Below are 27,570 nucleotides of genomic sequence, written 5' to 3' on the forward strand. Positions count from 1 at the left end.
TTGATACAACATCTCCTATACACTTCCTGATAAACTCAGTCACCGTATCAGTTTATTCGTTAATGTTATTCTCTGAGGCTACCCGGAACATATCCCAGTCCGCGTGATCAAACCAAACTTGAAGTGTGGATTCCGATTGCTCAGACCAACATTGGATAGTTCTTAGAACGGGTACTTCCTGTTTAAGTTTATGCATATAGGAAGGGAGGAGCAAAATGGAGTCGTGATCAGATTTGCCGAAGGGAGGGCGAGGAGGGCCTTGTAGGCATCCCGCAAGTTGGAGTAGCAATGGTTGAGTGTTTTAGCAACGCGAGTACTACAGTCAATGTGTTGATAGAACTTCGGTAGCGTTTTTCGGCTTGAGGGGGAATATACATGACTGTGACTATAAACAAAGTGAATTCTCTTGGGATGTAATACTGTCGGCATTAGATTGTGAGGTATTCTAGGTCGGGTGAACAAAAGAACTTGAGTTCCTGTATGTCAGGGGTTCTTAAACTTTTTCAGCCTGGGACCCAAATGAGATTTTCTGTATTTTCTTGGGACCCAAGCTTAGGAAAATATGCAACTATACATAAATATTTATATAATAAATATTTCATTGCCCTTATGCCTAAAACAAATGCAATATAGACAAAACAAATAACAATGAAATTAAATATCCATATAAATATCGATTCAGGTTTATTTTCCCCCATTAAAAACACTCTTACATATCTGTCAAGGTTGGAACTGGTGCTGTTAAAATACAATAAATCATTTTTATTCTGAACTGAAATAAACTGATCGATCACATCACACAGATTTAAACACACATATACACTGTCCTAATGAGAGGTATGTGGCTGGTTGAAGTTTTCAACAAGCATGTCTATTTGGGCTCTGTTTTTTAAACCATTTCTGTACTTGTTTTTTAAAGTATGTCAGAGTTGAGAACCCTGACTTGCATAGGTATGTGGTGCCAAACTGGATGAGAACATCTACTGCTTTCTCAGTCAGGCAGGAGACCACTTTCTGCTGTAGATGAGCAAACCAGAACTGTGTGAGTGTGTTTGCCTCAAACAGCATCTTGCTTCAATCAGTGTATTCCAGTTAATACATTTTAACAGCAACAGTTCCAACCTAGACTTTCTTTCAACAATAATTTCTACAGTAAGTTGTACAGTAAGCTTGATCATTTTTCATCTTCATCTGCACTATCAGTAGCTAGCTTGCTTTGGCGAATGTTAGCTTTTAGCTGTGTACAAGGCCAGGGGATTGTTTGAAAGAGAAATTCACATCTACTACTATGAGAGTTAGTACTCCCGTATTTCTGCTTATCATCCTGTTATAAAATGACAACAATGCCTTGTTAGCTGACTTACTTTTCCACTGTCGAAGCACTGTTTCCTGAAGCATTCTGCCCTGATTTTCAAGAAAACTGCAGAAAAAAGATCTGGTAAACCGTGAAACACACAGCATCTCCTTCTCCCACTTGCACAGCTACCAATCTAAGCAGAAACCGCTGCTAAGCAGAGAGCGCACTGAACAGAGAGCGCAGATGCACTTGGCCAAATCAATTCCAGTAATTAATGAAATAATTATAAATTTACTCTCACACGTCGCGACCCACCATTAACAGGTCCGTGACCCACCCATACTCTAAGAAAGGCTGCTGTATGTTATCACAATCACACCATGAGTGGTTAATCATGAAACATACACCCCCGACCTTCTTCTTCCCAGAGAGATATTAATCCTGTCTGCGCAATGAACTGAGAACCTAAGTGGGTGTACGGACTCAGACAAGCTCAGGGACTCGTCAACTTTATTATCCAGAGACTGAACATTAGCGAGTAATATACTTGGAAGCGGTGAGTGATGTGCGCACCTCCTGAGTCGGACTAGAAGTCCACTCCGAGTACCTCTCCTCCGCCGGCAGTGTTTTGGATCAGCCTCTGGAATCAGTTCAATTGCCCTGTGCTGTACGAACAAAGGATCTGATTCGGGAAAGTTGTATTTCTGGTCGTAATGCTGGTAATGCTGGTTACCGCCAGTCAATATATCCAAAAGTTCTTCCCGGCTGTATGTAATAACACACAAAAAAATCTGGGCTAACAATGTAAGAAATAACACATTAAAAAAACACTGCAAAGTTTCCTAAGAGCAAGAAGCACGGTGGCCCTATCTGTCGGCGCAATTTTAACAGAATGTAGAAGCATGGTGGCTAGGAAAAACTCCCTAGAAGGCAGGAACCTAGGAAGAAACCTAGAGAAGAACCACTCTCTGAGGGGTGGCCTGTCCTCTTCTGGTTGTTCCCGGTGGATATTATGAGAGTACATGGCCATTAAGGCCAGATCATTCTTCAAGATGTTCAAACATTCATTGATGACGAGCGGGGTCCAAAAAATAATCACAGTGATTGTAGAGGGTGCAACAGGTCAGCACCTCAGGAGGAAATGTCAGTTGGCTTTTCATAGCTGAGCATTCAGATGTTGAGACAGCTGGTGCGGTAGAGAGGGAGAGAGAGAGGGAGGGAGATACAGAAAATACCCTCAAATAAAAAGTGACATTCTGTACTGTCTCCTCTAAATTTGATTTCAAATCCAAAATGCTAAGAGTATAAAGCCCAAATTCTAATTGTATCTTCACTGTCCATAGATGAGAACTGTATTATGTTATGTATGTCATTTATAGAATGAACTTGGTGTGAGAGTCTTAATGATCGTATAACATTTATTTTGATCTATTGTACCTGTTATTTCTTTGAAGATCTATAGGATGATTCAAATTCATCATCTTTCAGATGGCCACTGTGTGGGTTCTAATGCATGGCTACTTTGTCTTTCCCTTGAGATAGAACTGTTCTTGCCTGGAGGACATGTCTTACCAAGATCTGTGATCTTATGTCCTTCCTTGATAGGTCCACCTAAATTCTCTCGCTTTTCTCCTATTGGGCAGCAGTGCAAGAGAGGAGACTGATTGGATGGCTGCTTGAGACCAAACAATGTGATTGGGCCATTGTCAGAGACAACACCTACTGTCTATCAGATTTGGCCTAGATTGATGAGAGTGGTCCAGGATTGGCTAGCAACAACAATTGGCGTTGATAACATGCTGCTTTACATACCCGTGGCTAGAGAAAATCCTCAATACAGAAGACATGAAAGAGCCCATATTAGCATAATCTGGTCTGTTACGCATAAAGAAGGAAGGGGTAGAGGGAAAGAGAGAGTTGGGGGAGGTAAAGAGACAGAGGGGAGAGTTTGGTGAGAGAGTGACGCGTTGGGTAGTGTTAATGCTATCTAGAGGTGGTCAGAACTGTGTCAATTTTAAGTACTTGCACTAATAAGCCTCACAAGATGATTATACGACGGACAATCAAATGCATCTGTACCCTATATACTTTATTAATGGTATATCAATGACAGTAGGTCAGATAGGCGTTTGTGATAGCAAATGTGCTGGGGCATGTTTGGTCTGTGGAATTACGGAATTTCTGGATGACGACGGCAAGACATCAGGGGGCGGCATCATCGTATCCCATAATTCCCTCTGGCACAGCTGAAGAAGCGAGGAAGGGCCTAGTCTTAATACCCGGGTCGCTATGGCAACAGTGACGTTGGGCAGTGCCGGAGTCTTTAGACTGAGAAAATAAGGGATTGAATGAAGGAGGAAACGGAGGAAGAGAGAGACATATAGAAAGAGGGGGAGGAATGAAGAAAGAGGATATAAAAGCTTATCATACTATCTTTTTTGTTGTTGTCTGACTTGAACCCCACCATATTCCTGCAAAATGATACACGTGGCTGACGTTAGACCACGCACTTAATGCGAGACTTCCTACCACAATCTACCACTGTTTAGACAGCAGGAATACGGTGCGGTTTGGACAAAAGTTGGATTAAAATGTTTATTTTGGTATCAAGGGACACATTTCACTTAACGTGGAGTTGCTACAAATTATACATATGCTTTTGATTTTTTTAGTGGTATGTTAATTTTCCTTCGCCAATCACCAGAACGATGCACGACTCAGGGAGTCCAACCAATACACAGACTCCCGATGTTGTGTCACAAAGCTAGGAGCTTATATATATATATATATTGTGAACCAGATGAGTCAGATAGATGGTTCAAATGCATTTTAACTGATTTCCTCCAATACTGTAAGTGTAAGCCTTACAGCAGTTTGAATTGAAAATGCATAACATTTTGAAAAAACACATGGTACACATTGTTGTAACATTTTCTCTCAGTTGAAAACCCCATATGGATATGTTCTATATATATTATTTGTATTCTATTCACTTCTAACAAAAATCCTAATGCATTTTGCAGCTTTTTCGAGAGGTTCGGATAATGAAAGGTTTAAATCACCCAAACATAGGTAAGGGCCTGCATTAAGTGTGTGTGTGTGTGTGTGTGTGTGGTTTGTTTATGTTGATACATGCTGTGTTGTATCTATTCTATATTTCTATCAAGCTTTTGTGCTAGTATGTACTGAACTGTACCACCATCCTATGCATTTGTGCTGGTGTTTATGCTGTTTGTCTGTCTTTCACATGATCACACTATGTCTATATGTCGGCTATTACAGTGCTGTATACTTATGTTGTGGCCATGGCTTAAATGTACTTTTAGTCCGCAGTCAATGTTCTAGTCCATGTTGTTTGTGTATAGTTAGTATAGCATAGCATAGTATAGCATAAGATAGCATAGAATACTGATAGTAGTGTGTGTAGTCTAAATGGCTGGTCCACTCCTGTCTCATCCACCCAGACAGCAGGATTTTGTCTAGGCCTCTCACTGTATGTGTTGAATAGACTATACTACTAGCACATACAGTTGCTAGCTAGATGCGGGGAAGGAGGGCCCAGGGTTGGGTTGGCAAGGGGAACGGGATTTTCTAAAGCTGAAATGTGATTTTTTTCAAATTAAAAAACACATGTCATTAGACTAGACCGCTTTCATGCCCTGCTGGATTTATCAGATATGTCTTTTTAATTTTTTAATTTTTTTTTTACAAAAGGAGATTTTATTTATTTATTATTTTTTATCTGATTTTGTTTGTGCCTATTACAGTGCAGCTGTTCGAGGTGATTGAGACTGATAAGACCCTTTACCTAATCATGGAGTATGCCAGTGGAGGTGGGTGCATTTGCCTTCCTGTCTGTTTCAATAGACCTAGCTACTATGTCTCCGTAATGGCGGATTAGCTTGTGTTTGATTGACAGGGGAGAAAAGTATAAATAAACCAATGGAGATGACTCAAAACCATTACTGAACACAATGGTTGTACAGTATGTACTACTACTGTATGTGTAAGTAAACATAACCTAATGTTGCGTATTTTACCTTTGGTGTTCTACGAAATTATATTGTAAATGTAGGGGAGGATTTCGGTAATAGGCTTATAGCTAATGACAGGGTTTAGTGGCCAGGGAGAATATTTCTACCAGCTGAAATGTCATTAGGATAAAATCTGGGAGGAAGCAGGCCACAGCCCCACAGTCTCTGTCACTATAACATTAGTGTTAGGCCTTTGATATTAGCTACTGGAAAGATATTAGTTTAACTGTTAATGATGGTTGAAAATACTGCAGATTCAACGAGCACAATATGAGTACATTATGTAACCAGGAAAGGGTTTAAGGAAGATTGAGTGTGCAGTATGATGCAATGAAACATATTTTGTCACATACAGTATTTCCCTCATCATGTTGACCACTCTCTTTGTTTTAAGGTGAAGTGTTTGACTACCTCGTATCTCATGGTAGAATGAAGGAGATTGAAGCCAGAGCCAAATTTCGACAGGTATGACGACCACGGTGCCTCGCACACTTGTCTGTCTGTCTGTTTCTCTGGATGTCTAGCTGTCTTTTTAGTCAGTCTGTTTGTCTGGCTTGCTGGCTGGCTTGCTGCTTGCTAAAGCTGTCTGTCTGTGTGTGTATATCAATCTGCCTGTCTGTATGTATGTTTGTGTGTCTGTTTGTCTGTCTGTCTGATTACCTGTCTCTCTGCCCTCTAGATTGTGTCTGCTGTCCACTACTGCCACATGAAGAACATTGTCCACCGAGACTTGAAGGTGAGAATGCTAATTGAATATACACTTAGCAAAAATATAAACGCAACATGCAACTATTTCAGATTTTACAAAGTTACAGTTCATATAAGGAAATCAATCAAGTTAAAAACATTCATTGGGCCCTAATCTATGGATTTCACATGACTGGGAATACAGATATGCTTCTGTTGGAAACAGATACTTAAAAAAAAAAAATAGGGGCGTGAATCAGAAAACCAGTCACTATCTGGTGTGAACACCATTTGCCTCATGCAGCACATAGTGTTGATCAGGCTGTTGATTGTGGCCCGTGGAATCATGTAACACCCCTCTTCAATGGCTGTGTGAATTTGCTGGATACTGGTGGGAACTGGAACATGCTGCCGTAAACATCAATCCAGAGCATCCCAAACATGCTCAGTAAGTGACATATCTGGTGAGTATGCAGGCCATGGAATAACTGCGACATTTTCAGCTTCCAGGAATTGTGTACAAATCCTTGCGACATGGGGCCTTGCATTATCATGCTGAAACATGAGGTGATGGCAGTTTCATCAGTTTCATCAGCTGTCCGGGTGGCTGGTCTCAGAAGTCCTGTAGCTGGCGTGGTTACACACACAATTGGACGTACTGCGAAATTCTTTAAAACAACTTTTATGGTAGAGAAATGAACATGAATTATCTGGCAACAGCTCTGGTGGACATTCCTGCAGTCAGCATGCCAATTGCACATTCCCTCAAAACCAGAGACATCTGTGGCATTGTGTTGTGTGACAAAACTGCAAATTTTAGAGTGGCCAATTATTCCCCCCAGCACAAGGCGCACTTGTGTAATGATCATGCTGTTTAATAAGCTTTTTTATATGCCAGACCTGTCAAGTGGATGGATTATCTTGGCAAATAAGTCATGCTCACTAAAAGGGATGAAAACAAATTTGTGCACAAAATTTGAGAGAAATAAGCTTTTCGTGTGTATGGAACATTTCTGGGATCTTTTATTTCAGTTCATGAAACAAACATGGGACCAACACTTTACATGTTGTGTTCATATTTTTGTTCTGTGTAAATTATTTGTGATTGTAATCGTCATTATAATCCTAAACATAAAAATTGTGACCTCCTCCTATTTTATAGATGTGAACATTTATGGAGGTACAGTACATGTATTTATAGATGTGGAATGGGTAGAGGAAATAGATACGTCTTCTGATTATTATTGGATATTATGTCCCTAAACATAAGCACAGACAGACGCAGTGTGAGTCACTTCTTCTCCCAGTCTTTCCGGACTACTCTATCTATATAAATCCTGGATGACTGCTCTCCTTCTCCATCTCCCCACCTCCATCCCTCCCCCTCTATCCCTCCGTCCATCTGCTCCATGTATCCCTCTACCCCTCCATCCTTCTTTCCCTCTACTCTCTCTCCGCCCTCGTTTTCCTCCATCCCTTCTCCAGGCCGAGAACCTCCTGCTGGACGCCAATGCCAACGTCAAGATCGCCGACTTCGGCTTCAGTAATGAGTTCACGCTGGGCAACAAGCTGGACACGTTCTGTGGCTCCCCGCCCTACGCTGCCCCGGAACTGTTCCAGGGGAAGAAGTACGACGGGCCCGAGGTGGACGTCTGGAGCCTGGGAGTCATACTATACACGCTGGTGTCAGGGTCGCTGCCCTTCGATGGGCAGAACCTCAAGGTGTGTGTGTTGGAGGGGGGTGGTGAGGCAGTGAGGCGTTGGGTGAGGGGGGTTAGAGATGGATGTCTGTAGTCTGGGAATCAAACTGTACACTCTGGCCAGCAGCTCGCTGCCCTTCGACCTGTGTGCCTGTGTGGCTGCTAATCCGAATGCTTCATAGGATATAGTGTTGTAGTGAGTGCAGAGTGTATTGAGTGTACAATTGGTGTCTTATTTCTACTGTACTGTATGTCTATGTTGGTGTGTGTCGGGGTTGGCCTGTTGTTTGATGTGTGTTTGACTATTTCTGTTTTCTTGTGCTTGACATCAAGTTTGGTGTGTGCTTAACGATGTGTTTTTGGTCTGTGGTTGACAATCTGCGTTTGGTGTGTGTGTTTGGTGAGTGTTTAAAAACGTGTATGTGTGTGTATGTTTGTCACTGCCCACAGGAGCTGCGTGAGCGCGTCCTGAGAGGGAAGTATCGTGTGCCCTTCTACATGTCCACCGACTGCGAGGGGATCCTACGCCGGTTCCTGGTGCTCAATCCCACCAAACGCTGCACCTTAGATGTGAGGAGAACCAACCACACATGCCAGATTCACACTATAGGACCAACCCAAACCATATTGTGCTGGCTTGGATATTGTCTTTTCACATTGTCCTTTCTTGCATAGTTTTAGCAATTATAGTGGATGTGTAACTATGCCAGCCCAGTACAGCTTGGCTCGGTTCGGTTTGGCTCAGTAGTGTAAAAAGGGTATAACATGTCACACACTAATACCCCAACATGTAATAAAGCTCCAAACCACTAGGCCAGGACCATACCAGTATCGCAACATTTTTTACACAAAGCAGACCAATACACTTTGGTCCTTTAAAAACCTCCTGTATGCTAAATATTGTGTGCTGTAGCTTGGAAAATAAATACATATGTCTCTGGATGACAACATAATGGTTTTTTCCAACATTTGGGGGGTTTTCCTTAAGTTCAATCCACTTTGTGTTTTGTTTCCTTGCCACGATACTAACGAGTATTACGATACTGGTATCGCCACCGGCCTTACAAACCACCATAACATGAATTTCACTTACATCCCCAAAACTCCAACACACACACACACACACACACACACACACACACACACACACACACACACACACACACACACACACACACACACACACACACACACACACACACACACACACACACACACACACACACACACACACACACACACACACACAGGATTTCCAACTTTAGCTACTCTCTAACATGGAATCTTGTTTTGATCTCCACAGCAAGTCATGAAGGACAAGTGGATAAACGCAGGGTATGATGAGGATTCCTTGAAGCCCCATATAGAGCCTGTTGAGGACTACAGTGATGCCGCTCGCATAGGTAAGACAGCTATATCCAGGCCAATGCCTTGCTATCCACAATTTCGGCACCAAAGGCAATGTGTTACTCTTCCACTTTGGCTCTGGTGGCTTATTTAGCCAGGTCACTTCATGCCTTTTGACATTCTTATGAAACACATTTCAGATACAGTAGCCTTTCAGTTAATATCTGTTCATGAAATGTTAGCTTAAAATGAACTTTAACTTAAAATGTTTTCCAAAATGGCCACCTTCTTTTTCCCCATCTCCCCTTATTTGTGGTCTTCAGAGGTGATGGTGGGGATGGGCTTTACTCCCGAGGAGATCAAGGACGCTCTGCTCAACCAGAAGTACAACGAGGTCACCGCTACCTACCTATTGCTGGGCCTCAAGAATGAGGTGAGCAGTCTGGGCCTGGCCACCAGAGGGCAGCACAAGATATCAATGTGCTATTACACAGAAAAACACTGCAGCCCTAGTAATCAGTATGTATACTGGATTTAGGTAAGAATATGTATTTTTGTAAGAAAATACTAAAATGCTTATTTGATTAAGAATTATGTAGACAGGCTCTTGGTGGCTCCACATTTAGTCCATGCAGCTAGTTAACACCCGTGCTGTGGTTGTCTTGGTAACAGGATGGTGGCGAGTCTCGTTCGGCCAGTACCCAGTCCTTGGCACGGGTTCGGCCCAGCCCCATCACCAACGGGACCAACAAGCACTCCTTGGCCACTGCAGGCTCCTCTTCCTCCTCTTCATCCTCCTCACACAGCAAGACCCAGCGTAGCGCTTCCACCTATCACAGGCAGCGGCGGCACAGTGACTTCTGTGAGTGTTCAACTGTGCATTCTGCTGCACCTTCTACTGTACCCTCTTGTTTACTTTCTACTGTAGATTATACTGTACCTTCCCTCACCATCTCATATCCCCCCCTCACAAACACAGAAATCCTAATTCCGCTAATGGTGTAGTGGACATTGTTTAGGTGCCGGAGCGCAATACAAATGTAAATAACATCATCATTTCTCAAAGTTTCTACCAACAGATAGCCTATTGAATATCATTATATAAAATGCATCCTCCAATTGCAACATCTGACTACATATTGTAACAAGAAAATGTAATATTTCTAATACCCTCAAACACCAAGTTAGGCATACCTCATTTCAAAATAAGCCATCATCACTGTCAATCGTGAATGATAATTCTTCACGTTATACGGTCAAATGTCCAAATGGCATCTGCATGCCAATTATTTGATCTCAATCAGTTTAATGAGAATATGCATTTAGTTCTTCTTGAATTACCGTGAGCATATTAGAGCAGATGGTGTTAAAATATATAGATTTTAGTTTCAATCAATGCACATTTTGTCTAGTGGCACACCACACGCTGTTGAGTTTTGGCCGCATTCAATTTTTTTATTTACTATTCTGCTATCCAATCATAAAATCTCATAAGAATGAGGTGGTGGTTTTGGTGTAAGAGCAACGTTATAGTATTCATTTATATTTGGTTCTGTTATGTAGAATACCAATTCATCATTATGTGATCTTCCAAGACATCATATTGAGCTTTGATCTAACTTTACTAAACAATCACCATTGTGAGAAGTGGCAGAGTGGTCATTCAGGTGCGCTGCGGCTGCACTACACTCCTGCTCCCGCTGTTAATTGAGTTAATTGAAGCGCACCTACTGTACCCTATTCTTTTGCAGCACTCAAAATTTGGTGATGCAGAAATGAGAAACCACATGTGGCTTTTTTTATGAAAATCTGGGAATATGTGGCCAAGGAAACATTTCTGGTTAGTCTCGGGGAATGTTAATCATTTACGAAGGGAGACTTTTAAAATGTGGTTGAGTGAATTAGTAAATATGTTGAATGAACAGCTAATGAGTATGGAGTGCCTCGCACGTTTGACGAAATTACCTAATCTTTCAGTCTAATACGGCTATTTACTTCGACAGAATCACACTTTTGTAAGTAGTTAGGCCTAACTGTCCTCTCCAAGATTAGCTGGAATTTAGTTGAAAGAATTTGAGAAATGTGATTGGATGAAATGTTGTTTTGTGCTGCGCAGAATATTAGATCTCAACAACGATTGGAGAAGTGTTTAACATCACCAGTACCACATTCGTATGATACATATATTTTAAGCTCAACATGATTTTGTGACTACAATAGACAGGTTGGAAATGCAGTCACATTGAGTATTATATTATATTGTATTATAAGAATATTGAATAATGGCGTCGGTGGAGATGGCTGCCGATTTACGGCGTCCTAACCAATTGTGCTATTGTGTGTGTTTTTTTTTTGCGTTATTTGAAAAATATTCTGTACATAATGTTTCTGCCACCGTCTCTTATGACTGAAAAGAGCTTCTGGATATCAGGACAGCGATGACTCACCTCGAACTGGACAAGTATTTTTTCTTTAACGAGTCGGACGCGTAGGATTTACTTCAGACACCAGACAAGGCCCAAATCCCCGTCATTCAAATGAAGAAGAGACAGAGATATTGGGGACGTAGGTCATGGTGCCTTGTAAAGAGCCGATGGCGTGGAGACTCTCACACGTTTGACAAAATACAGCTAAATACAGCTAAAATACAGTCTAATACAGCTATTTACTTACATTTGTAGCACTTCATCAAACTGGACCATGTTAGCCCCTATATGGTCCAAGCACACCAAGACAGTCGTGAAGAGGGCAAATCTGAAAAGATTTAGCATGGATCCTCAGATCCTCAAAAAGTTCTACAGCTGCACCATCGAGAGCATCCTAACTGGTTGCATCACTATCTGGTATGGCAACTAATCGGCCTCTGACCGCAAGGCCCTACAGAGGGTAGTGCGTATGGCCCATTACATCACTGGGGCCAAGCTTCCTGCCATCCAGGACCTCTATACCAGGCAGTGTCAGAGGAAGGCCCTAAAAATAGTTAAAGACTCCAGCCACCCTAGTCATAGACTGTTCTCTCTGCTGCCGCACGGGAAGCGGTACCGGAGCACCAAGTCTAGATCCAAAAGAATTCTTAACTTCTACCCCCAAGCCATACGACTCTTGAACTGATATTTTTTATTTAACTAGGCAAGTTAGTTAAGAACAAATTCTTATTTTCAATAACTGCCTTGTTCAGGGGCAGAATGACTTGTCAGCTCGGGGATTCGATCTTAAAACCTTTCGGTTAGTAGGAAAACACTCTAACCACTAGGCTACCTGCCACCCTAATCAAAAGGCTACCCAGACTATTTGCATTGTCCCCCCACCCCCTCTGTTACGCTGCTGCAACTCTCTGTTTATTATCTATGCATAGTCATAGTGTACCTACATGTACATACAGTTGAAGTCAGAAGTTTACATACACTTAGGTTGGAGTCATTAAAACTCATTTTACAACTCCACAAATTTCTTGTGAACAAACTATAGTTTTTGCAAGTCGATTAGGACATCTACTTCGTGCATGACACAAGTAATTTTTCCAACAATTGTTTACAGACAGATTATTTCACTTATCACAATTCCAGACCTCCACAAGTCTGGTACATCCTTGGGAGCAATTTCCAAATGCCTGACGGTACCAAGTTCATCTGTACAAACAATAGCACACAAGTATAAACACCATGGGCCCACGCAGCCGTCATACCGCTCAGGAAGGAGTTCTGTCTTCTAGAGATGAACGGATTTTGTGTGCGAAAAGTGCAAATCAATCCCAGAACAACAGCAAAGGACCTTGTGAAGATGCTGGAGGAAACAGGTACAAAAGTATCTATATCCACAGTAAAACGAGTCCTATATCGACATGAACTGAAAGGCTGCTCAGCAAGGAAGAAGCCACTGCTCCAAAACTGACATAAAAAAGCCAGACTACGGTTTACAACTGTACATGGGGACAAAGATCGTACTTTTTTGAGAAATGTCCTCTGGTCTGATGAAACAAAAATAGAACTGTTTGGCCATAATGACCATTGTTATGTTTGGAGGAAAAAGGGGATGCTTGCAAGCCGAAGAACACCATCCCAACCGTGAAGCACGGGGGTGGCAGCATCATGTTGTGGGGGTGCTTTGCTGCAGGAGCGACTGGTGCACTTCACAAAATAGATGGCATCATGAGAAAGTGAAATTATGTGGATATATTGAAGCAACATCTCAAGACATCAATCAGGAAGTTAAAGCTTGGTCGCAAATGGGTCTTCCAAATGGACCCAAGCAAACTTCCAAAGTCGTGGCAAAATGGCTTAAGGACAACAAAGTCAAGGTATTGGAGTGGCCATCACAAAGACCTGACCTCAATGCTATAGAAAATGTGTGGGCAGAACTGAAAAAGCGTGTGCGTGCAAGGAGGCCTACAAACATGACTCAGTTACACCAGCTCTGTCAGGAGGAATGGGCCAAAATTCACCCAACTTATTGTGGGAAGCTTGTGGAAGGCTACCCAAAAGGTTTGACCCAAGTAAAACAATTTAAAAGCAACGCTACCAAATAATAATTGAGTGAATGTCAACTTCTGACCCACTGGGAATGTGATGAAAGAAATAAAAGCTGAAATAAATCATTCTCTCTACTATTATTCAGACATTTCACATTCTTAAAATAAAGTGGTGATCCTAATTGACCTAATACAGGGAATTTTTACTAGGATTAAATGTCAGGAATTGTGAAACTGAGTTTAAATGTATTTGGCTAACGTGTATGTAAACTTCCGACTTCAACTATATTACCTCAATTACCTCGACTAACCTGTGCCCCCGCACATTGACTCTTTACTGGTACCCCCTGTGAAATAGCCTCGCTACTGTTATTTTACTGCTACTCTTTAATTTTTTTTTTTTTTTTTGGCTTATCTATTTTTGACTTAATACTTATTTTCCTTAAAATTGCATTGTTGGTTAGGGGCTTGTAAGTAAGAAAGTAAGCAAGCATTTAACTGTTATACCTTATATTCAGAGCATGTGACAAATCAAATTTCATTTGATTTGGAGAAAAAAAAATGTCTGACTTACATACGGGACAAAAAAAATGTGGTGTTTGAATTTCTAAAATGTGGGACTGTTTTGTTTGGTTACGGGACAAAATGTGGGACTGTCCTGCACAATCCGGACATGTGGTCATCCTACCCATATCCTCAGCTCCTGTTCTGTCCACTGACTAAGTGTCTGTGAGTGTGTGCATGTGTGTGTATCTGTCTGTCTGCCAGTGTTAACATGTGTGTTCCCCCCTCAGGCGGGCCGTCCATGCCGGTCATGCACCCCAAGAGAAGCCCCACCAGCACAGGTGACCGGGAGCTGCGGGAGGGGCGCATGCCCCCGCGTAAGGCCAGCTGCAGCGTGATGGGCAGTCGCTCGCTGCCACCCTCCAGTCCCATGGTCAGCAGTGCCAATAACCCCAACAAGTCAGAGATCCCCGACCGCCGAAAGGAGATGACTGCCACCACGGTGAGAAACAGTGAGGTAGGATGGGTGGGTTGGGTGGTGGGGGGGTTATAGGCCTGCATTTGAAATGGCACCTTATTCCATAAGTAGTGCATTACTATACAGATTACAATACCATTTTGGACGCGCCCTGGGAAAGATATGCGTTTTAAATGGCTTCCTATTCCCTAAGTAGTGCACTACTACACAGGAAATAGGGTACCATTTTGGAACACAACTCGTCTACAGAAGGCCAGTTTTATTGCTTCTTTAATCAGGACAATAGTTTTCAGCTGTGCTAACATAATTGCAAAAGGGTTTTCTAATGATCAATTAGCCTTTTAAAATGATAAACTTGGATTAGCTAACACAACGTGCCATTGGAACACAGGAGTGATGGTTGCTGATAATGGGCCGCTGTACGCCTATGTAGATATTCCATTACATATCAGCCATTTCCAGCTACAATAGTCATTTACAACATTAACAATGTCTACACTGTATTTCTGATCAATTTGATGTTATTTTAATGGACAGAAAATGTGCTTTTCTTTCAAAAACAAGGACATTTCTAAGTGACCCCAAACATTTGAACAGTAGTGTATATCAATAGCAATTACACCTGCGTAAGCAAGCAATGGCATTAAGAATTTTTGAAGAACACTGAGTGGGGTCCATTTGTTGTTGCTGGCTCTGGTTGAGATTTCACTTTGCAAAAATATGCAAACAGCAATAAACTCTGCTTCCACTGGTTAAATTTAGGTTAAATCCAACAGGTCGTCAGTTGCTTGTGGCTAGAATAACGGAGGTGCAGGTGCTTTTTGTGATGTTAATCTCGTGCTGTTGGTGCTAGGCTCTGGCTCGTCTCGATCTTGTTGGTCAGCAGGCAGCGTAAGGGATGGGCGAATATTCCATTTGATGCTAGGCTCCTCAACCTCCGTGGTCGGGCCAGCAGGCTGTTCAGTGAACGGATCACTCTCGACATGGTGGTCCTCAGTATTTTGCTCTTGGCAGTGCCCAGCCAGCTATAATTATCCAGCTTGTCGCTACCAAAACTTAACAAAACTAGAAAATACTAGCTAGACTAGTATTAGCTGTAGCTGTCTGCAAAAGTGAACTTTTTTTCCCTCTGTGTGAGAAAAAAAACGGTCAATTTGACCCCGCCCTAGTTGGGATACAATGACATTCCTAAACAAGGTAATGAAGGCGTGCGTACCTTATGAAATTGCATGGCTCTGTGCCCAATCAGAATGCATTGGATTTGAACTACTACATGTTACATTATTACATCCCCCCTCCTCAGATCTTGAGCGCTGACCCGGCATATAGCCTCTGGCAAGCCCGGCAGCGCTACACTGGCAAAACCAACCAATTTGTTATGTTTATGGGGTAACAAAATTGCATGGGCACAAATTATTTTTCTGGCTTTGCCACCCCATAGAGCTGGCCCATGTAGTAGCCTACTCCGCATCGGATATGCTTAGAAATATTGTATTGCATGCAGTTATTGTATTGCATGCATTTACTCAAATGCTTGCAGTTAAACAACCAATAATACTGCGGGACTCTGATTGTTCAAGTTTGTTTATTCGTCATATACACATGATGTACATGGAGTACACAGTGCAATGAAATGCCCTCTTGCAGGCTCATCTCTCAACGGTACAACAACAATATAGAAAGTCAATGGGTAAAGAAGGGTAATAAAAAATACAAAATATATATTAAATAAAACTCAATGAGATAAAATAGAATAATAATTTTAGTAAGAATGTCCCTGTCCCAGGTTGTAGTCCCCATATTTTTCAAGACAACCACCATCATACTCCTCTTTGGTAGCATGATGTGACAACTGGTATCTATGGTAACGTCTGATATGATCATTTGCCCTCTTACTTTCCCAGAACAACATCCCGGGAAGTGCCATGACCCGGCGGAACACATATGTCTGCACGGACCGCTCCACCACCGACAGACACTCACTGCTGCAGAATGGCAAGGAGAACAGGTGAAGGACATGAAGGGACAAGGGAAGGAGAGCGAGAGAGGGAGAGAGAGAGAGAGAGACTCCCAAATATATCCCCACTTTTCCCCTGATGATGATTAAGATTAAGAGATTAAGATCAATTTATTGGTGAATTGAACACAAAGTCGAAATTTGACTTCTGATTTTAAAGGAGAAGTTTTCGTTTTTACAACCAAATATATATTTTCTATGTAAAGTACCAGTCAAAAGTTTGGACATACCTACTCTTTCAAATCTAAATATATTTTAGATTTTAGATTCTTCAAGTATCCACCCTTTGCTTTGCATTTCTATTTGTATTTATTATGGATCCCCATTAGATGCTGCCAAAGCAGCAGCTACTCTTCTTGGGGTCCAGCAAAATTAAGGCAGTTTATACCATTTTAAAACATTACAATACATTCACAGATTTCACAACACATTGTGTACCCTCGGGCCCCTACTCCACCACTACCACATACAGTGGAGAGAACAAGTATTTGATACACTGCCGATTTTGAAGGTTTTCCCTCTTAAAAAGCATGTAATTTTTATCACACTTCAACTGTGAGAGACGGAATCTAAAACAAAAATCCAGAAAATCACATTGTATGATTTTTAAGTAATTAATTTGCATTTTATTGCATGACATATGTATTTGATACATCAGAAAAGCAGAACTTAATATTTGGTACAGAAACTATTTGCAATTACAGAGATCATACGTTTCCTGCAGTTCTTGACCAGGTTTGCACACACTGCAGCAGGGATTTTGGCCCACTCCTCCATACAGACCTTGTCCAGATCCTTCAGGTTTCGGGGCTGTCGCTGGGAAATACGGACTTTCAGCTACCTCCAAATATTTTCTATTGGGTTCAGGTCTGGAGACTGGCTAGGCCACTCCAGGACCTTGAGATGCTTCTTACTGAGCCACTCCTTAGTTGCCCTGGCTGTGTGTTTCGGGTCGTTGTCATGCTGGAAGACCCAGCCACGACCGATCTTCAATGCTGTTACTGAGGGAAGGAGGTTGTTGGCCAAGATCTCGCGATACATGGCCCCATCCATCCTCCCCTCAATACGGTGCAGTCGTCCTGTCCCCTTTGCAGAAAGCATCCCCAAAGAATAATGTTTCCGCCTCCATGCTTCACGGTTGGTATGGTGTTCTTGGGGTTATACTCATCCTTCTTCTTCCTCCAAACACGGCAGGTGGAGTTTAGACCAAAAAGCTCTATTTTTGTCTCATCAGACCAGGTTCTGCCGTGTAGTTCTGGGCTGATCCCTCACCTTCCTCATGATCATTGATGCCCCACGAGGTGAGATCTTGCATGGAGCCCCAGACCGAGGTTGATTGACCGTCATCTTGAACTTCTTCCATGTTCTAATAATTGCGCCAACAGTTGTTGCCTTCTCACCAAGCTGCTTGCCTATTGTCCTGTAGCCCATCCCAGCCTTGCGCAGGTCTACAATTTTATCCCTGATGTCGCTGGTCTTGGACATTGAGGAGAGGTTGGAGTCTGTTTGATTGAATGTGTGGACAGGTGTCTTTTATACAGGTAACAAGTTCATACAGGTGCAGTTAATACAGGTAATGAGTGGAGAACAGAAGGGCTTCTTAAAGAAAAACTAACAGGTCTGTGAGAGCCGGAATTCTTAGTAGGTGATCAAATACACGTGTCATGCAATAAAATGCAAATTAATTACTTAAAAATCATACAATGTGATTTTCTGGATTTTTGTTTTAGATTCCATCTCCCACAGTTGAAGTGTACCTATGATAAAAATTACAGACCTCTACATGCGTTGTAAGTAGGAAAACCTGAAAAATCAGCAGTGTATCAAAAACTTGTTCTCCCCACTGTGTGTGTGTGTGTGTGTGTGTGTGTGTGTGTGTGTGTGTGTGTGTGTGTGTGTGTGTGTGTGTGTGTGTGTGTGTGTGTGTGTGTGTGTGTGTGTGTGTGTGTGTGTGTGTGTGTGTGTGTGTGTGTGTGTAAAATCAATTTAGTCTCAAATAAATAATGAAACATGTCGAATTTAGTTTAAATAATGCAAAAACACAGTGTTGGAGAAGAAAGTAAAAGTGCAATATGTGCCATGTAAAAAGCTAACGTTTAAGTTCCTTGCTCAGAACATGAGAACATATGAAAACTGGTGGTTCCTTTTCACATTAGTCTTCAATATTCCCAGTTAAGAAGATTTAGGTTGTAGTTATTATAGGACTATTTCTCTCTATACCATTTGTATTTCATATACCTTTGACTATTGAATGTTCTTATAGGCACTATAGTATTGCCAGCCTAATCTCGAGAGTTGATAGGCTTGAAGTTATAAACAGCGCAATGCTTGAAGCCCAGCAAAGAGCTGCTGGCAAATGCACGAAAGTGCTGTTTGAATGAATGCTTACGAGCCTGCTGCTGCCTGCCACCGCTCAGTCAGACTGCTTTATCAAATATCACATCATAGACTTAATTATAATATATTAACAGGCCTACAAGCCCTCAATCCAGCCCCTCTCAGCCTATTGCTCTCGGCCTGACAGTCTGAGCACTGATGGGAGGCAGGGTAGCCTAGTGTTGTACTAGTAACCAAAAGGTTGCAAGTTAAAATCCCCGAGCTGACAAGGTACAAATCTGTCGTTCTGCCCCTGAACAGGCAGTTAACCCACTGTTCCTAGGCCATCATTGAAATTAAGAATTTGTTCTTAACTGACTTGCCTAGTTAAAGGTCAAATAAAAAAATTTAAAAAAATGGAGGGATTGTGCATTCCTAGTGTAACTCAGGCAGTTGTTGTTGCCATCCTGTACCTGTCCCGCAGGTGTGATGTTTGGATGTACCGATCCTGTGCAGGTGTTGTTACTGCCACTGTGAGGATGTTCTCCCTTTAGCGCTGTCTTAGGCGTCTCACAGTACTGACATTGCAATATATTGCCCTAGAAACATCTGCAGTCCTCATGCCTTCTTGCAGCATGCCTAAGGCATGTTCACGCAGATCTGGGCATCTTTCTTTTGGTGTTTTTCAGAGTCAGTAGAAAGGCCTCTTTAGTGTCCTAAGACCTTAATTGCCTACCGTCTGTAAGCTGTTTTTTTGCTTAGTTTATGACCTCTTATACACTATATTAGGCCCAGCCTTTGGAACTTTGGTTTTCCTAGATATGGTTATTATGTTGTGATCACTACATCCTATGGATTTGGATACTGCTTTAAAACAAATATCTGCAGCGTTTGTAAAGGTGTCAGATCAAATCAAATCAAATTTTATTTGTCACATACACATGGTTAGCAGATGTTAATGCGAGTGTAGCGAAATGCTTGTGCTTCTAGTTCCGACAATGCAGTAATAACCAATGAGTAATCTAACTAACTAATTCCAAAACGACTACCTTATACACACAAGTGTAAAGGGATAAAGAATATGTACATAAAGACATATGAATGAGTGATGGTACAGAGCGGCATAGGCAAGATACAGTAGATGGTATCGAGTACAGTATATACAGTGCCTTGCGAAAGTATTCGGCCCCCTTGAACTTTGCGACCTTTTGCCACATTTCAGGCTTCAAACATAAAGATATAAAACTGTATTTTTTTGTGAAGAATCAACAACAAGTGGGACACAATCATGAAGTGGAACGACATTTATTGGATATTTCAAACTTTTTTAACAAATCAAAAACTGAAAAATTGGGCGTGCAAAATTTAGGGTTAACACGTTTAAATGTTTTACTCACCTCGGCTGCAGTGAAGGAGAGTCCACATGTTTTGGTTGCGGGCTGTGTCAGTGGCACTGTATTGTCCTCAAAGCGGGCAAAAAAGTTATTTAGTCTGCCTGGGAGCAAGACATCCTGGTCCGTGACTGGGCTGGTTTTCTTTTTGTAATCCGTGATTGACTGTAGACCCTGCCACATACCTCTTGTGTCTGAGCCGTTGAATTGCGATTCTACTTTGTCTCTATACTGACGCTTAGCTTGTTTCATTGCCTTGCGGAGGGAATAGCTACACTGTTTGTATTCGGTCATGTTTCCGGTCACCTTGCCCTGATTAAAAGCAGTGGTTCGCGCTTTCAGTTTCACACAAATGCTGCAATCTTCAACGCACGTTCTAATGAACTCGCTCACCGAATCAGCGTATTCGTCAATGTTGTTGTTTGATGCAATACGAAACATATCCCAATCCACGTGATGGAAGCAATCTTGGAGCGTGGAATCAGATTGGTCGGACCAGCCTTGAACAGACCTCAGCGCGGGAGCTTCTTGTTTTAGCTTCTGTCTGTAGGCAGGGAGCAACAAAATGGAGTCGTGGTCAGCTTTTCTGAAAGGAGAGCGGGGGAGGGCCTTATATGCGTCGCGGAAGTTAGAATAGCAATGATCCAAGGTTTTGCCAGCCCTGGTTGCGCAATCGATATGCTGATACAATTTAGAGTCTTGTTTTCAGATTAGCCTTGTTAAAATCCCCACCTACAATGAATGCAGCCTCAGGATATGTGGATTCCAGTTTGCAAAGAGTCAAATAAAGTTCGTTCAGAGCCATCGATGTGTCTGCTTGGGGGGGAATATATACGGCTGTGATTATAATCGAAGAGAATTCCCTTGGTAGATAATGCGGTCGACATTTGATTGTGAGGAATTCTAAATCAGGTGTACTGAAGGACTTGAGTTCCTGTATGTTGTTGTGACTACACCACGTCTCGTTAACCATAAAGCATACTCTTCTTACCAGAAAGATGTTTGTTTCTGTCGGCGCGATGCGTGGAGAAACCAGTTGGCTGCACCGACTCCAGATGTGATCAATACATGTTGATGATTTAATTCCTGTGCTGTTTTTAAATACCCTGGTAGGTTGACTGACAACCTGATCCAGGTTGCAGGCACTGGTTACAGTTTGACGTTTTTTCCTGAGTGGGCAGCTTGATGATAGCCAGTCAATGTTTAAATCACCCAGAAAATGTACTTCTCTGTTGATTTCACATACATTATCAAGCATTTCACACATATTATCCAGATACTGACTGTTAGCACTTGGTGGTCTATAGCAGCTTCCCACAAGAATGGGCTTTAGGTGAGGCAGATGAACCTGTAGCCATATTACTTCAACAGTATTTAACATTAGATTTTTATCTAAGCTTTACAGGAATGTGGTTCTGAATATAGACCGCAACACCGCCTCCGTTGGCATTTCTGTCTTTTCGAGTATCTTCTGTTTCCAGAAGGTGTCAAAGTTATCAATAAAAGTGACTCCAGCAGAACTACAGTAGTATTGTAGCCATATGTGTAATGACAGCAGTCTGCTGAATCTTTCACACCCGCGGCCCAACAATGGTACTGGACCTGAAATTATTTTCTGTTTTTTGGAGTCTTTTAATGCTAAAATCAGTTCTTTAAAATCAATTTTCAAATGTTCCGAGCTAGCCCTCCTGATGTCGTTTGACCCCAAATGGACTATGACAGTGTCAGCTCCTAGCATCTGTGGTAGAACAGTCAGAAGCAGCCTTGTTATGTCCTGTACTCTTGCTCCTGGAGAGCACAGGGTTTTTGCCTTGGGGACCGAGATGTTTCTCACCATAGTGCTGCCTTTGATGACAGCTGGTGATGGTGAATGGGCCGGTCGCTCAGGCAGCCTCACAGTCTGGTGAGGCTGGGAGCTTCGAGGATCTGAACCGGAGGTCTCCGGAGAGGGAGACAGAGCCGAGAATGAAGATGCAGGTACCCCCGGATCCGAAGCCACCACAGACGAAGGCGCGAGAACCTCTGGATCCAAGGCGGCAAAGCTGTTTCTGGTCTGTGGCAGTTCCCGGCTCAACATCTCCATGAAGACCCCCGTTGCCACTTCCACGGCGAGTGACGTACCTCCATGGCTGGTTGGTTGGGTCGAGATCAGCTCTGTTCTCCAGGGAAGGGGGAGACCCCTTCGGTGATGGAACCCTGCCTAGCACCGGCCAGTCGGCTGTGGGGAGCCGACACGGCAGTTCATCCACCCGTCCAGAGCGGCAACCGGCTACTGGGGTGGAAGAAAAATAAATAGTAGGTGGGCATGGGTTCCCCATTAGCTTATGTAGGTTTTCTTCTTGCTTGCTAAGAGTAGTTACTTCGCTCCTGTAGTCCTCTGCAAGCAAGCAGTTGCTACATTGAAAGTCAACGTGGTCCACATTGTCCCGGAACAAAGCAATGTAAACTCAGCTCCTGCAACCTTGGAAAAGTTCAATAGCGGCCTCCATTTGAGCCGCCGAGCCAGCTAGGCTAACTGGGCTTTTGCGTCTCTCCCCCTGTACGGAATCTGGCAGGATCCCGGGACAGATAGCAGCGCTCACAGCAATTTAGCCCAACAGAACCGCAGAATTCAAAATAAAATTAAAGTATATAAAAACACTGTCAGCTTTTAAATCGAGGTCTATAGTTCAGGTTTCAGTTTCGGCGTTCGACAGCATTCAACAAGAACAAACGTGCTTTAATGACAGCTTTGCACACTCTTGGCATTTTCTCAACTAGCTTCACCTGAAATGCTTTTCCAACAGTTTTGAATGAGTTCCCACATATGCTGAGCACTTGTTGGCTGCTTTTCCTTCACTCTGCTGTCCAACTCATCCCAAACAATTTCAAGTTGTTTGAGGTCAGGTGATTGTGGAGGCCAGGTCATCTTATGCAGCACTCCATCACTCTCCTTGGTCAAATAGCCCTTACACAGCCTGGAGGTGTGTTGATTCATTGTCCTGTTTGGTATTTGGTATTTTAATAGGATCCCCATTAGCTGTTGCAAAAGCAGCAGCTTCTCTTCTTGGGGTCCACACAAAACATGAAACATAATAAAGAATGACATAATACAGATCATCAACAGACAAGAACAGCTCAAAGACGGAACTACATAAATGTTTTAAAAAGGCACATGTAGCCTTCATATCAATGCATACACACAAACTATCTAGGTCAAATAGGGGAGAGGCGTTGCGCCGCGAGGTGTTGCTTTCTGTTTTTTGAAACCAGGTTTGCTGTTTATTTGAGCAATATGAAATGGAAGGAAGTTCCATGCAACTAGGACTCTATATAATACTATATGCTTTCTTGAATTTGTTCTGGATTTGGGGACTGTGAAAAGAACCCTGGTGGCATATCTGGTGGGATAAGTGTGAGTGTCAGAGCTGTGTGTATGTTGACTATGCAAACAATTTGGGATTTTCAACACATTAATGTTTCTTATAAAAATAAGTGATGCAGTTAGTCTCTCCTCAACTCTTAGCCAAGAGAGACTGGCATGCATAGTATTTGTATCAGCCCTCTGATTACAATTAAGAACAAAACGTGCCGCTCTATTTTGGGCCAGCTGTAAATTAACGAGGTCTTTCCTTACCACACTGGACCACACGACTGAACAATAATCAAGATAAGACAAAACTAGAGCCTGCAGAACTTGCTTTTTGGAGTGTGGTGTCAAAAAAGCAGAGCATCTCTTTATTACGGACAGACCCCTCCCCATCTTTACAACCATTGAATCTATATATTTTGACCATGACGGATTACAATCTAAAGTAACAGCAAGTAATTTAGTCTCCTCAACTTGTTCAACAGCCACACCATTCATTACCAGATTCAGAGGTCTAGAACTTAAGGAATGATTTGTACCAAAAAGAAATGATAGTCCCACTAAGCACAAACCATATGGGAATGCTGTGATAGCCATGCTGGTTAAGTGTACCTTGAATTCTAAATAAATCACAGACAGTGTCACCAGCAAAGCACCATCACACCACCTCCTCCATGCTTCACGGTGGGAACTACACATGTGGCGATCATCTGTTCACCTACTCTGCGTCTCATAAAGACACAGCAGTTGGATCCAAAAATCTCAGTTTTGGACTAATCAGACCAAAGGACATATTTCCACCGGTCAAATGTCCATTGCTCTTGTTTCTTGGCCCAAGCAAGTCTCTTCTTCTTGTTTGTGTCCTTTAGTAGTGGTTTCTTTACAGCAAATTGACCATGAAGACCTGATTCACGCAGTCTCTTCTGAACAGTTGATGTTGAGATGTGTCTATTACTTGAACTCTGTGAAGCTTTTATTTGGGCTGCAATTTCTGAGGCTGGTAACTCTAATGAACGTATCCTCTGCAGCAGAGGTAACTCTGGGTCTTCCTTTCCTGTGGCGGTTCTCATGAGAGACAGTTTCATCATAATGCTTGATGGTTTTTACGACTGCATTTGAAGTAACTTTCAAAGTTCTTGAAATTTTCCGTATAGACTGACCTTCATGACTTAAAGTAACGATGGGCTGTCGTTTCTCTTAGCTTATTTTAGCTGTTCTTGACAAAATATGAACTTGGTCTTTTACCAAATAGGGCTATCTTCTGTATACCACCCCTACCTTGTCACAACACAACTGACTGGCTCAAACGCATTAAGAAGGAAATCAATTTCACAAATATACTTTTAGCAAGGCACACCTGTTAATTGCAATGCTTTCCAGGTGACTACCTCATGAAGCTGGTTGAGAGAATGCCAAGAGTATGCCAAGGTGTCAAGGTTTTTGAAGAATCTCAAAATTAAAATATATTTGTTTAACACTTTTTTTTGTTACTACATGATTCCATATGTGTTATTTCATAGTTTAGATGTCTTCACTATTATTCTACAATGTAGAAAATAGTAAAATATAAAGATAGACCCTTGAATGAGTAAGTGTGTCCAAACTTTTGACTGGTACCGTAAATTGTATGTTATAGAAGTGTCCAGACACCTTTTGTGATTTCACTTGTTTTTTTTAAACATTTTCCCCAAACAGCAAATCACTTCCTCATCCTAGTGTGTGGGCGTTTCCTCATTCTCATTGTGTAGTATGGGAGCCCCGAAAAAACATTAACAAAGGCTCCAAAAACAGCCCAATACTTATTTTTAAAAACTTCTAAGCTCTCAGAATAGGGAAGCAAGTCTTTTTTGTTGTACACATGAAATTGTGTAATTCTTAATTTTATCTGCAACATTATATTCCATTTTGTTGCGACTCGAGCAAAACCTTTACATCCATTCTACAGGTAACTGCTAAAATAAAGGAAACACTTGAGTAAATGTGGTATACAATGTCTTCACAAATGTGGGACCAGCAACGTTGTAACTACCAGCGCTGTTGCTAACTAGCATAGCTGGTACCATTTGTTGCAAAGAGTAATGGGATATTAGAATCGCGTTGTCTTAACCTGTCTTCTTCAACCTCCCTTCCACACAGGAAATTCCAGACACTTGTAGAATCTATGCCAAGGCACATTATTAAGACACTTTATGTTGGGGTTTCCTTTATTTTGGAGTTTACCTTTAGCAGCGGGCTACATGGAGAATAGAACAGCTGGATAGCGGAAATGGCTTGAGTTGCACAAAAGGGAATATGTTGCGGATAAGTTCGGAATGACACAATTTCATGAGTACAACATCTAAAGAACTGCATTGATATACTGAGAGCTTTTCTGTATCTAAAAATAACTATTTGTGTGTTTTTGGATCCTTTGTTCATGTTTTTTAAGGGCCCCATACTACACAAGGAGGATGACTGTCACGATTGTCGTAATAACATTCGGACCAAAGCGCAGCGTGATATGGGTTCCACATGTTTATTGAATGAAACTCACAAATACAATAAAGAACGAACGAACGCAACGTGAAGTAAATTAAGTGCTCATAGGCAACTACACATAAACAAGATCCCACAAAACACAGTGGGGAAATGGCTGCCTAAAGACAACGAAAAATAGCTGCCTCTGATTGGGAACCATACCAGGCCAACATAGAAATAAACAACCTAGATTACCCACCCTAGTCACACCCTGACCTAACCAAAATAGAAAATAACAAGGCTCTCTATGGTCAGGACGTGACAATGACGAAGAGTCCACTGGGCACATACGGGTTAAATTTCAATGAAATTATGTTGAACCAAAGTAGAATAGAAGTTGAGTCTACATCTGTGCCCAGTGGGAGATTTTCTGTTTGGGGTAAGTTTCTCAAAAACAAGTGAAATCACAGAATAGGTGTCTGGACCCATCTATAACATTTCATTTACATAAAAAATTTAGATTTGATTGTTAAAAGCAAAACTTCTCCTTTAACCCAACTCATATGAAAGACACACACACATACAGGCTTTTAGAGATGTGCAGGGGGCTGCCAGACTGAGTGCCCGGGGAGCTGTTGTTGTGGGGGGTTGAGTGCCTTGCTGAAGGGGACAACGGCAGGCAATGGCATCTAGGATTTGATACCAGCAATTCTCCAGTTGGTTGCCAGATCACTTCCCATTTCTTGCCAGGTCACTTCCAACAGATTTTTCCTGTTGGACCCGGGATTTGAACTGGCAACCCTCTGGCTGCTGGATCACCTCTCAAACTGCTAGGCTACCTGGCACCCCGTTTCTAGTGTTGTTTTTTGTCAACCATGTTATTGTGAAGCCGAAAACAAGTTTCCACTTAGTGTGGACAGTAACATTTGTCTAATTCTAATTGTCTCTCTGCTCCAGCTCCCTGTCCCACCGCCTGCCCCCCACATCCCCCTCCACCCTGAGCATCTCTGGGGCCGGGGCCTCCTCCTCCTCTAGTGAGCGCTGCCGTCTGACACGGGGCTCCACCATTCGAAGCACCTTCCACGGGGGCCAACTGAGAGACCGGGGCCCGCCCGTCTACTCGGCCCCGCCCACCTCCCCCACTCTGTCCCACCATGACGCAAGTCCCCTGCCGCACGCCCGCAGCCGTGCCACCTCCAACCTCTTCACCAAGCTCACCTCCAAACTCACACGCAGGTAAGCGGTCACCTCTGTAACGGTCACCTCTATAACGGTCACCTCCATAACACTCGCCTCCAAATGCAGGGGACAATCACCTTAATGAATTGTAGTAGTCACTTCCGTAACACCTGCCCCCGTACTCATGCGCAGGTAATCGTTTACCTCCGCAACACTCACCTCAGTAACGCTTGCCTCCAAATGCAGGGGACAATCACCTTAGTGAATAATAGTAGTCACCTCCGTAACACCTGCCTCCAAACTCACAAGCAGGTAGTTGTGGACCAGGGTTGTGTTTAGAAGGGGA

At 42.5% G+C, this 27,570-nt stretch overlaps 1 protein-coding gene across 6 annotated transcripts in view; it reads left to right on the forward strand.

Moving 5' to 3' along the window:
* The window catches only part of LOC118389935 (MAP/microtubule affinity-regulating kinase 4), a 55,126-nt gene that overhangs the window by 18,380 nt on the left and 9,176 nt on the right, over window positions 1-27,570 (forward strand). For 4 of the 6 annotated variants that reach the window (XM_052529750.1, XM_052529752.1, XM_052529753.1 and 1 more), the window contains exons 4-15: window positions 4,321-4,369; window positions 5,065-5,130; window positions 5,726-5,796; window positions 6,011-6,067; window positions 7,504-7,740; window positions 8,169-8,288; window positions 9,022-9,121; window positions 9,389-9,498; window positions 9,738-9,927; window positions 14,328-14,554; window positions 16,420-16,523; window positions 27,003-27,281. In XM_052529750.1, coding sequence (XP_052385710.1) covers window positions 4,321-4,369; window positions 5,065-5,130; window positions 5,726-5,796; window positions 6,011-6,067; window positions 7,504-7,740; window positions 8,169-8,288; window positions 9,022-9,121; window positions 9,389-9,498; window positions 9,738-9,927; window positions 14,328-14,554; window positions 16,420-16,523; window positions 27,003-27,281 — 1,610 coding nt within the window. The remainder of the gene's footprint in view (window positions 1-4,320; window positions 4,370-5,064; window positions 5,131-5,725; window positions 5,797-6,010; window positions 6,068-7,503; window positions 7,741-8,168; window positions 8,289-9,021; window positions 9,122-9,388; window positions 9,499-9,737; window positions 9,928-14,327; window positions 14,555-16,419; window positions 16,524-27,002; window positions 27,282-27,570) is intronic. The other 2 variants (XM_052529751.1, XM_052529755.1) reach the window with 1 other exon arrangement.

Source organism: Oncorhynchus keta, chromosome 11 (genome assembly GCF_023373465.1).
Source record: "Oncorhynchus keta strain PuntledgeMale-10-30-2019 chromosome 11, Oket_V2, whole genome shotgun sequence".
In the NCBI taxonomy this organism is placed as follows: domain Eukaryota; kingdom Metazoa; phylum Chordata; class Actinopteri; order Salmoniformes; family Salmonidae; genus Oncorhynchus; species Oncorhynchus keta.